The sequence below is a fragment of the Mytilus edulis genome, chromosome 4, assembly GCF_963676685.1.
Source record: "Mytilus edulis chromosome 4, xbMytEdul2.2, whole genome shotgun sequence".
NCBI lineage: Eukaryota > Metazoa > Mollusca > Bivalvia > Mytilida > Mytilidae > Mytilus > Mytilus edulis.
In genome coordinates this window covers 8394233-8407148 of record NC_092347.1, presented here as the reverse complement: position 1 = coordinate 8407148, position 12916 = coordinate 8394233, and the positions used below count along the sequence as shown (strand labels likewise).

At 32.4% G+C, this 12916-nt stretch overlaps 1 protein-coding gene and 1 long non-coding RNA gene across 3 annotated transcripts; one reads left to right on the top strand and one right to left on the bottom strand.

The window, feature by feature from the left end:
* Positions 1-1286: 1286 nt before the first annotated feature.
* Positions 1287-3134, top strand: LOC139518870 (uncharacterized). The gene is made up of 3 exons (XR_011663473.1): positions 1287-1446; positions 1734-1745; positions 3036-3134. It is a non-coding gene; the product is annotated as an uncharacterized lncRNA (long non-coding RNA).
* Positions 3135-6212: 3078 nt separating this feature from the next.
* On the bottom strand, positions 6213-12513 carry LOC139518863 (uncharacterized). Of its 2 annotated transcripts, XM_071310509.1 has the most exons (6): positions 12200-12511; positions 11081-11264; positions 10361-10540; positions 9127-9387; positions 7746-7999; positions 6213-6901 (listed from the first exon to the last, which is right to left on the bottom strand). In XM_071310509.1, the coding sequence occupies exons 1-6, from the start codon at positions 12327-12329 to the stop codon at positions 6273-6275; spliced, it is 1638 nt and encodes a 545-aa protein (XP_071166610.1). In that variant the 5' UTR covers positions 12330-12511; the 3' UTR covers positions 6213-6272. The 2 variants fall into 2 exon arrangements, with proteins under 2 accessions (XP_071166610.1, XP_071166611.1); XM_071310510.1 differs by lacking the exons at positions 6213-6901; positions 7746-7999 and adding an exon at positions 8086-8146 and having other exon boundaries at positions 12200-12513.
* Between the last annotated feature and the right edge of the window lie 403 nt (positions 12514-12916).

The window sequence follows — 12916 nt, the reverse complement described above, 5'->3', positions numbered from 1 at the left end:
AGTAATTTTTGTCATCAAGCTCTTCTTTTGATATTTTTCTTATACATCCTCAGCTTTCAAATATTCTGTTTTGAGCTTTCCTGGTGAAGATAAATCCTGAAAAGCGTTTCTGACGCATGTAATTATTCAACGTGTTGTTTTCGTTTTTAATGTCGTCTATTACATAATTGTTTTTTTTTTTATTATTTATTTTATTGACATCCTGTTATTCCCCTTAAATCCATATTAAAAGCCATATATTGTGGCGCTTAAAATCAAACACAAATCCCAACACATGTTTATAACATGATGAATAGATATTCAGAACAGTGTTTGTGTTCAGCTTGTTTTTTTGTTTTTTTTTGTTGTTTTGTTTTTTATCTTGAGACTTTCTGAATTTAAAGGAACCGGCGCTTTGCTTTTGTGTGAATTTATCATCCATTTCTGAGGACCCACGTTGCATAAAAGTTTACCTGTATTAAGTTACGTTCAGGTGCTTTACCTACATTTTTCAAATGTGAATTAAATAGAAATTTAGTAATTTGATCGCCCTTGCCATTAATTTCAAAGACGGAAGTTCGGAGCTTTGAAAATGTTGTTAAGCCAAACATTTCTTCAAATAAAGACTACAGCTATTATATTGAATATTATTTTATTAGGGAGTCTAGAATAAAGCCACAAATGGGACGACTGTTACAAATCAAAGCTGATAATTTTCCAATTGTGGAGTTGTTTCACAGCCTTCTCAATGAACAGTTTATTTCAACTCAACCTGCCATCTTCATCTCAAATGTGACTATACTGTGAGTAGGTTCTCTTGACTAATTTTTTTTTAAAGTACGCGGAAGCAATAATCTAGCTAATGTGAAACGCACAAATGAAGACTAAGTTTACAGCTAAAACAAATCTTATATTTCGACTTGGAAATATTGAGTTACTATAGTGTAGTACACGTACATGTATATTCATATAGATTACTCCTGTCAATGACATATATGCTGTGTGTTCTTTGTGTGATCTTCATATGTAATTAAAATGTTTCTTTCAAGGAAAATAATTCTGTTTTTATTCCAGACTTTGCTTTTTACATACATGTATTGCTTTTTGTGTTCAAAACAAAACGTTAAAGAATTTTGACAATTGTTGAAGACATCTTAATATGCCTTTTAATGTTTTTGTCTATCTGCTGATGTCTCTTTCAAATCACAGTTCAATAAAATAGTTCACGAATTGTGTCAATTCAAGTCTGTTATATCAATTTTCGAAGATGTTTCCTTGTCGTTCCAGATAGCTGTAGATATGAATGGTTAGTTAACTGGCCAATAGACAGATGAACGTACATCATGATAGATAAGCCGTCATATATAAAAGTTAGGAACACTAGTGCTGTACATCTTTTTTTTAATCACAGCTTCATTATGTTCAAACTATGTTTACTGTTTGTCGGACTTGTTGTCCTTGTTTCTGGTTTGTCATCTTTTTGCTAATTATATATGCTCTTCAAAGTCTTTAACTTGTTTAAACAATTTTTTACAGAAACCATCTATTCTTATATAAAGGTTTGTCATTAATGATGAAATAGTGTGTCAGTATGTGTCTCAACATGTCAAGATCTCAACCCAAACAGGCTTTTAAGCTTAAGATATAATTCATTTAAAAATTGGATTAAGGCTAATATTTTAAGACAGAAATATCTATAATATATGAAGTACACTTGGAAAAATATGATAATACTTCTATCTTTCTTTCTTTAGGAACGGAAGGAGGTATGTTTTTCATTATTATCATTATCATTAGCATTAGCGTTATCATTTTAATGATTCAATTGAAGATCTAGACACTTGAGGAAACGCGGATATATAAATCTGATTGAATATGTGATTGGTTGTTGTGTCATAAGTTAACTGAATGTGGAAAAATATAGAAAACGAAAATAATTTGCTGAACTATTTGATTAAACAATCCAATAAATAATGGAAAATGAGGATAACAAAGAGACAACTTTATAGGTTCGATTCAATACCGTCAAAAACTTTGGATTTACTGAACATCAGTAGGAGGGGTCCTGATCCCGAAATCCCGGGCTTAAAAAACACGAAATCCCGAGGTCCCGAAATTCGAAAAAAGAATTCCCGGATCCCGAAATTGTCAATCCAGAAATCCCGAGCTTAAACACACCCGATCCCGGCTTCCCTATAAAGGTCATATCCCCTCATTCGTGTGTTTATGGGCATCGTCACTTCCGTTCGAATGTTGATCGAGTTGTTGGAAAACTATGATGATATCTTGCACCAATTATTCGCCATTGAATTTTCAAAATTTTCAATCAGTCACTGTGATTAAGCACCTACAGAACAAACAGTATTTCTAGTTTACCCTGTATAATGAGATCTCTAAGACGCTTAATGGACGATAATAGTGTAGCGATACAGGCGATCAACTCTATTTGGTAAATGACGTCATAAAGGCGCGCATAATTGATGAGTATTTTCCGGTGACAAGATAGGATAAGAAGTAACAAGCGACAACCCCTAGATATAGGCTCACTTTGAAGATGTGATTTCATATAAGTTTGCAATTAATAAACATGAGGTATGACAAAGAAGTCAATACGACATCAAGATAAAATAATTTTCCATATTAAAAATCAGTTGAATCATCAAAAAGCACAAAACACAACTTTCAAAATAATATAATGAAAGCTAGTTCGAAGTCATTAACAACTACTAAAAATATTATGGTGTCCAGACTAAATTTCAAAATGTTATTGCTAACACAGAAATAGTCAACAAATGTCCTTTAGATCTTTTTTAGGATTTTTTTACTTTTCTATTGTATTCGATTGTATATCAAAATCAAGGTGTATTTACTTTATATAGTTAAGTCTATTTATTTCTCTTTACTAGGTATTAAACTAAAAAGTATTCGAGAAAAAATGAATTTTTAATTGTGAAATTTGTCATTATAAGACTTCGAAAAATAGAGACTTGTAAAGCATTGGTACTTTCTATAACAAATATTTCTATTAAACTTGTGAACTTTTTTTCTATTCGAAGCACCACAGAAGAGATTGACATGTGAAGTTGGAAGTTTTAGTCTCTTCGGTTTCCAACTTGGGTCGTCTGTTTGCAAGGCTCATTGTCTGTATTTGGGACATTCAGATGCATATTGTGATAGCCACAATGTGTGTCATTGTCGATAAAGAAGGTCAGTTTATAGTATTTTCATATTTCATAGATGTTGTATTTATGAATAGTTTCAAATATGTTAGTACGAAATGTTTTCTATAATAAATGAATGAATTCTCTTAAACTTTTAATGACTACATGAGATATATAATTGCACATTGCTTTGCTGTGTATTGGTGTCGGTAATGGTAAAAATTTCGTCAACTCCTCTGTCCATATCGTAAACTTCGATATGTGTGATTTCTCGTTTCGAAAATGAGGCATTTTCAAGTATGAGGTTAAATTTTTGGGGTTTTTTTTTTGTTATTAAGTGTTCCCCGAAAAGTCGCTTAAAAAGTAAGTTCAGTAAGAAAATAACTTTAAAAAAAACACATTTCATGACTGCATAAACAGCTTACATAATTATAAGATTTAGAATTTGTTTCCAAACGTGTACTTTTTGACATAAAGAGGGTGCAAATCACATGTACTCGGCCTTAAACCAGGGAAATGGCGAATATAAGAGTATTCACAGTTACGTTTTTATACTCCCCAGACAGACATACAAAGATATTCAAAGGATCAAGTATCAAGACGCAATCAAAGTAGTATCAACTTATTCCAGATTCAAATTTCGACAACATAGACCCCGTTCACACTAGGAAATTTTTATCAATTTAAACTAGACTGGTTCACTTTAGATTGATTTAAAGGCCAATGTGCACGCTGTGAATCGATCTTCAATCGGTTTAAACTAAAACACCAAAAGAGGTAGCTTAGTTTGAATCGATCTAAAGTAAACCGATCTTACTTTAAATGTGAACGCAGAGATCGGTTTAAACTAGTGCGATTGAATCGAAAATAACTTATGCGCATGTATAGCGGCAAAATTATCCCAGAGATCTGTTATTTAACCCATATTTCTCTGTTAACAGGCCTTAAAAATAACTGAAAACATGTTGGCCTAGCCGTAGCATAGATTTGCGAAATCTGTGTCTGTTTTCTTAGATATTGATTTTTTTCTCTTTTCAGGAACCGCAGAATTTTGTCGTGTTGTAACTTTGTTTTCAAATTTAAAGAATACTACAATAACACCGGTATCAAAATTTAAACTTGTGATTCAAGATATAACTTTTACTTTCCTTCAAGTATGTGTATCGGTGTATTATACATGAATTTGATAAATCAGTTCTATTTATACACAATGTTTACAGTTTTACGGGTAAAAAGGTCAGATTCATTTAAGAATTGAATGCTCTTTTTTGTAAATTATTGGGGTGTAAAAGCGTTGACCGAAGTACATTTTGTATGAAGCGCGGAAGCGCTTCATACTTCAAATGTGCGCACGGTCGACGCTTTTACAACCCTATAAAGTTACAAAAAAAGCATTCAATACTTATAATTACATTTTTACCCATAGGATTATGAAAACACGCCTTTTATCAAGTTTTTATTTCATTTACATGTGCACTTTATTGTGGGACCTCGTGTCATCATGAATGAGAAGTTTTATTGAGTGATACAACTGCTTAAGGAATAACACATGATGTGCAGTTAGCCAATCAGAATAACGTATTGTAATGAAACATACATCTAATGTAATTATTGCGTTTTTAATTGTAATGTGAACGCAGTGGTTCAGATTAGACCGATAGAGATCGCTTTGATTAAGGATAATTGTGAACGCTAACCGATTAACAAAAATGCTAGTGTGAACGGGGTCTTATTCCATTCAAACGTGTTTGATTTTGGCGAGTGAATTTGCTCAATTCAACTGTTGACTTGTACAGCTGGCTCTTAGAGAGCTGACTTTGATCACTGGAACTTTTCAAACTGATTTAAGAATTTTATTCTCACAATAATCTAGTCAGGCTTAGAGATAACTATGTAATCCAAGTGACATCACATATATTAGCATTTCTTAGAATTGAGTAGATAATGTATAACGTTCATAATGAAAGACATTTTTCGATGATCATACATTTTTATAACCATTCAGCACTTGTACAATTATTCACCATCTAGCTACAATCTTGTTCAATTTCTTTTTAGATAACTCGATGGAATGGTGGAATACACCAAGTACAAATGATGAATAAAGTTGCATAACAGATATCTGTCACTTCTTAAGTCTGCTATTGCCGAATCCATTTTACATGATTTTATTTCCAATACTGTAATATAAATTTACCTAAAATAAAAGTATTAGATTTTGTGGAATTTGAATACTAAAGTAATAACAATCATTGAATATGAGGGAAGAACAATAAAATGTGTACCGCATATCAGGAATATTGAAAGAGGGAATATAATTCCGGCAAAGGGGAAATAAAAAGCACGACGACATCAGAGTATATGTATAACTGATTTTCTAAACCAAATTGATCTCATCTGTGTGCTCAGATTTAAAAATAAAAAACAATATTTGTGCAATGAAACATTACATTGTATTAAGTATGACAACTTATTTTATTAACATATCAACTTTAAAACTCATGTTTCCCGAATGATGTCTGGAAAAACTTTTGAAGTGCCCTTTGTGTTCATGTCTAATTCAAGATGAACTTAGCCGACAGCAATGTATATTTTATATATATATATATTTATATGTTATCTTTGCAGTGAGTATGATACAATTGGATGAAAGTCTTATGATCCATCATTTCACGGTTGACTTATTTAAATTAACAAAAATATCAAACTCCGTTGAAAATTTAAAACGGTTAGTCCCTAAGCTACCATGTACCCCCTAATATCAGAAGTGTGTTAAGTTGGTCTTAATTTTAGGGTTAAAGGTTTATCTTATTTTTTACGTCCGAAAATAAGTAGGTTTTTTTTTCCTTTTCCTGCAATACCTATTTATTTATTTACTTTTTTCCTTACTGTTTACTTCCCTTCCATTTTTCTATTCTTTATTTTTTCTTTAAGTCGTATGTCTATTATTTCAATTTGCAAGCTTCAAATCAGATATGTGTAAAAAATTAGATTGCAAATTACAAGAGCTCTCAAAAAAACCATGAATACAAACATAATATACTTTGAGTATCAAATTATAACTATAAGATATTTTAAACATCTTTATATTATCAAATACATTTTTAATCTTTGATTGAAATAGGAATAACTTCAAACTAGAACTAAACTGAACAGAACAATTATCATATATGATAGAAAGGAAAATCGGACGTTATTGGCTATGTTAACGTTAGGGAAGACTCTGTCAAAAATAGGATGTATATCGAAACGAAGTCGTTGAAACTGTTCATCGTGAAAATTCTCAAAGGTAACAATCATATAAGTTGATAAAACTTTGTTCAAAGGCTCCAGTATTGTTAAGTTAAAAATGTTTAGAGAAAGATGAGATAGAGTTCCGTGGAGTAATCTATCATATTGAATTGTAAGTGTTTCGTTGATAACTGAAACAGATGCATCACCGTAAAGATAGTTACTATAGTTTCCAATGAATCTGTCAGTTTCGGAGATGTTGATTTGAGTCTTATTTCTCGCTGTCGTGTTCTTCTCTGGAATATGATTCCATGGTGACGGGTAGCTACATGCTGTTGTTTCATTTAACCATGGTTCCAGCTCTAGTAATGTATCGAAGATATAATACATGGTTGGAAGCATGATATTACGGAAACCTGATTTTCCAAGGCCATTCGAGTTTAGAAACACACTAATATTTTTGCTTGGAATAAATCCGAGAACTGAAGTAAATCCGTATAATCCTCCAGTGTGGAAATACATGTCCAAATCTGTAAAATATATGTATGAATGTGTATACGATAAATACTACACATTTGAACTCCGTATGATAAAGATCTTGAAGAGTAATAAAAAGACTTAGGATACACAGGCACTTGTGTCAGGATTTGTTTTCTCTATATACCTTAATATGACATATTCTGAGACAAGTGCCGGTGTTATGATATGACACTCATGCGATAACGTCTTGTGACGAAAGGCAAAGACAAAACAGTACCCCAATAACGAAAATAACAAAAAACGATACCTTGACGGAAATATGCAAAACAATAAATAGATGATGGCTTGCTGTTTAATGGCCAGTGGCGAATACTATAGTATATGCATGTCATGACCAGAACATGTGAATGTAATATTGATATTCATATCTGATGTGTACTTAACCCACTCCCTGGCAGGATTTTGAAATTGCTAGTTTAATAAGTAAATGTTCATATGAAATATAACCGGAAATATTATGCTGATTCCGGGTAAACCAGTATGTTTTACTGCACAATGATGAGATGAGAAGCAGCAAATGCCTTTTCTGGGTATTTAGTGTAGCCTAGGATCGAACCCTAGACGTCCGCTATTAAGAGAACACCAATGTGTTTTACAGTTTACAGATTTCTATAAAGATTACATCTATAGCGCTAACACATATCAAAATAACACATTAAGCTGTAATATTGTAAATAGAAGTAAATATAAAAGACTTTTGAAAATGTTTATAGTGTGACATTACTTCTATAGGAATTGGTTCAACCTCTTTTAGTAGACTTAAATCTACTGTTTCACGTGTTTTTCTCAATCTTCTTCTGTTGATGTTTTTATATGCAATTATCCTTTCCTCACCTCTGTATTTTGTTAAAAACCAAGCCATCCCATAGCCATAAGTATCGAATGATATAGGAAACTTGGGGTACTCCAAGTTGTATCTAGAGGAGAAGGACTTCGGTAGTATACTTTTCTGCTTAAACATGCCATTAAATACATCATCGTCGATGCCCAATTGATCCATATATGCACCAGATGTCAGATATTTCAAAAGGTTTGACATGTCATCTGCGGTACTACAAACACTCCCTGCAGGACCGAACAGATCAATTCTAAAATGTTAAAGGTTTGACATATTAACATAGGGTAATGTAAACACTTCCTGCAGGACCGAACAAATCCATTCTAAAATGTTTAAGGTTTAACATATAAACTATGTGGTACTACAAACACTTCCGGCAGGACCGAACAGATCAATTCTAAAATGTTAAAAAGGTTGACATGTCAGCTGCTTTACTACAAACACGTACAGCAGGACCGAACAAATCAATTCTAAAATGTTAAAAGGTTTGACATATTAACATGGTACAAAAAAAAAACTTCCATCAGGACCATAATTGCAATTTTGAAATCTAGACTGTAGATATGTCATATACGGTACTACAAACACATTTACGGAAATCTTAAATCATTAAAACATAGTTTTTAACTATCAAACCAAATGAAATTACTTGGTTCTTTCTTCAAGGTTCGCAAATCTAGAACTTAGGACAGAAGTCATTTTATTTTCCTTTGTACGCACTATTAGTCATGTTTATGACGACTGTTTATGTGTTTTTGGTGTATGTTATATATATAGTATTTATGGTTATCTTAATTTGTTATTGGTCTTTATTGTGTTGTCTTATTTTGACTAGTTCGTATTGAATATTCCAAAATTTGTGTTTTGATCACTAGAGGAGACGTGTATTCTAAATTCTCTGATAATGTTAATCACAGTATTACATTGTAGCTTCATCTAAACTTCGTGCAATTTGGTCAATAATTGTGCCATTTTATGTTTGTGTCACGGAGAATTAGGCGGTATAATCGCCAATGAGACAACTATTAAACAATGTTTAAATGAAGTATATGTAACCAATTCAGGGGCGGGTCCAGCCATTTTAAAAGGGGGGTTCCCAACCCAGGACAAAGGGGCGGGGGGGGGGGGGGGTCCAACTATATGTCCCCATTCAAATGCATTGATCGGCCAAAAAAAAAGGTGGGGTTCCAACTCCCGGACCCCCCGCCCCCCCCCCCCCCTGAATCCGCCAATACAATTATAGGCAACGTAAGGCCTTCAATGATGAGCACAAACGACACCGTATAGTTGGCTATATATATTTAAAAGGCCCCGACATGTAAACTATGAACCAATATTACCACGATATGATAGACGACTCTTGAAAATATTACCCACACGGTATAAATACTTTTATCTGATTCTTCCATTCCATTTTCTTCGTCAAACAAGTATGGAGTCGCCAACTCAGAAAACGTTTGGTCTGTAAGAAAGAGTGTTGATGTCATATCAAGAGGTTCAAATAACTTTTCTCTCATCAAAGTTTCCCAGGGGTTTTTACCAATCTTTTCTGCCAGAAATGCCACCATGACAAAACCAATATTGCTGTAGGAAAATACGTCTCTGAATTCTTCTTTTGACTCCAATTCCTTTAAGTTACTGAAAAAATACATGTAAAGACAATAAAACTAAAACGTACAAATGTAGTGTTTGTGTCCGATGCTCGTTTCGGAGAAGACTATATTATGCCCTTTAGATGTCTGGGTTTTTTTTTATCACGGTCGCGTTGCCATCTCATTTACTTATACCCCACATCTACCTTTCTGCATAATAAGTTTGGTCTGATAAAAATGATTACAATGGCAAAATAATATCCCTTTTGAAATATCAGAAAACTTATTTACATATCAACTAATATGTTAAACAGTGTGTCCAACTGACCTGTTCGTAACTGACTTATTATCCTAATTTATATGTCAACCGGCTATAATTATTAAAATAAATAAGTAGGTTCTTTTTATATCATACGACAACTGAATGTAATAGATTCATTATTGGCATATTGTCATCAAAGATTTCAACATTGAACCTTTTAGTGAAATCTCTGATGCACTCTAGACGGGTAGTTACAAGTACATGTATATACATCCCAGGGTACTGAAGTTGACAATTCACATCTTTATTTGGTTTAGATCATTCAAATGAATAGAAAATTTTATTTTTTTGGGTTTAATTTTTTGTTTTTAATCTTTCAGTACAATGCAGTAATCATGAAAAAGATCCGTCAAGACCAGACAATATGATAAGTAGAATATGTTTTATACATAATAAGTGTTTAAAAGAAAGAAAAACACTTAAATACATGTATTACTTTCCCGAACCCTACAAATCTTTAAAAGCAATACACAAATGCTCTGAATTTTTTAATAAATGCATAGACCACCTTTTAATATTTCAAATTCACACAGTAGCTTTTGTCCTTAGGTGGTATGTGCGTACTGCAAAAAGGTCAAGCTCTGTTATAAAAAAAAACTTTAAAATCTAATAATTTATACAGTTTGAGTTTTTTTTTTTTTTTTTTTTTTTTTTTTTTGTCTTGTTTAAAGAATACTAAAAAAATCAAACCACATACTTAAGTAAATCTTCGCGTGACCGATGTCCTCCTTCTCCTGCTTGAAGCAACAAATCGGCTGATTCCAGGCCGGTTCTATGAGACAGAAAGTCCTCCAAAGACACAAACGATGCTTTACAGCTGTCGTTTAATCTAAAGTTGGGGCCAAAAATATCTTTTACTTTTGTATTCCAGTCAATGCTGAAAAGGAATTACCATATTAAGTAAAACAGCAGAGATTCTTTAAATATATTACATATATATATCATTTACAATGTAGTTAGTACTCATAGTAATGTATTTTTACAGTATTGACCAATATGTGAGTGATCATATAGACCTGAACAAAGTTATACAAGCTTTAGTCGACATGTATATCTATATAGTAACTGTCCATTTCCAAAGCGTTTTAATATTCAACTTTGCTATATTGATTAGTTGGTGGTTACTTATCAAAGTTGGTAGTCGATAGTTAATTTCGTTACAAAGGTAGGGTTTTGCCTTTTAAACAATTTATAAAATAAACTCAAAACTTTTCTACGCTCTGAATGTTTTCAACTTGAGTGCAACGTATGAAATAGGTTCCAAGTACTGTCGAAAACGAAAGGTTGGTACTACTATAGTTTTGTTTTGTTTGGGTTTTTTTATGTCTTTAAAATTGTTTGTTGTTGTTCTTCTTTATTTCTATTTCTTGTCGATTACACTTTAAATATTTAAATAATGGAGTGTTTTGGTAAAAACCTTGTATCGTTTTTGTCTTTTGCTTCAGAAATGAGTACTGCCCACATCATCGACGTTAATGTTTTGGTAACAGAACCAATATTCATTTTGGTAGTACTGGTAACAGGAGTTTGAGTATCAAGGTTGGAATAACCAAATCCATCAGTAAAGACTTCTCCATTCCTCACCATTGCTAATGACAAACCTGTTTAAATGTAAATTGATATATATTTAAAGTATAACTTTCCGAGTGCTAAATCTATAAGAATCGAGCAGCAACCCCATACCACCACCTGATCCTTCCCGGCAGCATATATTTTATTTGCATGTTTCAAGTGTAGAGATTAATAAGTTTTAGAAGGGAGAAACAATTTAACTTCAAAGATGGAAGAAGCGGTATGTTTTTTGTCGGGGTCAGAAATTTAAACAAATTTAATATAAGAATCAGAATATTTTTTTTAGAAAAAAAAACATACGCCAACCCCCCCCCCCCCCCCCCTATTTTGAAGTTACATGGTCGTTCCTTTAGACGTTTTTCGTATAAAACTTTGATATAATTTTCATCAAAATCTCACATGAAATGTTGGGGTACGGCGCGAACAATGCAATTTCCTATCTATTTCATATTTTCAACCGGCATGACTCAGGTGGAAAAAAAATAACAGCGCTGAATTTTTAACTTTAGTAAATTGATAATGTTATTTATAACTTTGGTCTCGATTTCATAAAATATCTGACAAGAAAATCAGACAGGAGTATTAAATAAAAAGATTCAAGAAATTTTTCGAACCACTGAACAGGCTGATGGACGGACGCCCGTTGGTTTTGAGGAATACAAAAAGACAGAAAAGGAGTTGCATATTTGAAAGCAAACCAAAAAGGAATTGTGGGTGTTTGTTTCGAAGCGTGAATCTAAACGGAATCACTTTAGTAGATTTGGTACAGTAATGTCAGTACCGTCATAAGTTACCAACAGAGAAATATATATATAATACTATATATGTCTCTGCTATTAACAATAATGATTTTGCATATAAAATTGCATTTTACATTTTAGAAAAACCTATTAACCCCGAGTTACATCAGAATGAATTTTTATTTCATTGTAAGCATAAAACAAACATGACTTAGGTAGCTTACCTGTTATATTTTTACATTCCATCGTTGTTTTGATGTAAGATTTAATTGAATCTTCTTCATTCGCTGAAAAACCGTTGCAACTTTTTATAACAGTTACTAAAATCAACGCAATGATATTATGTGGAGACATTTTACCCAGTGTTAACTATGAAGTAGTAAATCTTAAAGACGACGGGTATCAAGTTAGAATGTTTGCATAAAGGTATCTCCTTGAGGCACAATAATAACCATGTGATCAGTACAACATTTAAATGAATGGTCATTTAGAGCACGTTATCAAATACCTTGTATTTAGACGATGCGCAGTTTGTGTGCACGTGTCTGTTGTATAATTCAACATTTTACGTACTTATTTTTTAACAGGAGCAGACATATATGATAAGAGACAACACCTTGTTGTCAAATTCTTTAAAAGTAAACCCTTCAAAATTATCTTAGTCAACTTATTGATAAATGAATATGATGATATAAGGTGTACAGCATTATACATGTTATAGTGCAATAATTTCAGTTGAAACTATGATTTCATAAAACGTGTAGAAATAGAAATATTTGACCTGCAATCTCCATTATGTATATAATACATAGTTTTCGGTAACAGTAGATATATCATACTAGTATACGAGTAAAGGCATATCACTGTAAATAAATATGGTCTAAAGGGCCTATCATTGCCATCAAATTTTGATTTTTGTACCATGCACTTATTAGCATCTT

Coding starts and splice junctions, on each gene's coding strand:
- LOC139518863 (XM_071310509.1), bottom strand. CDS start 12,329: ATGTCTCCACATAATATCATTGCGTTGATTTTAGTAACTGTTATAAAA. Junction 11,265..12,199: donor GGAATGTAAAAATATAACAG/GTAAGCTACCTA, acceptor ACATTTAAACAG/GTTTGTCATTAGCAATGGTG. Junction 10,541..11,080: donor AAAGACAAAAACGATACAAG/GTTTTTACCAAA, acceptor ATTCCTTTTCAG/CATTGACTGGAATACAAAAG.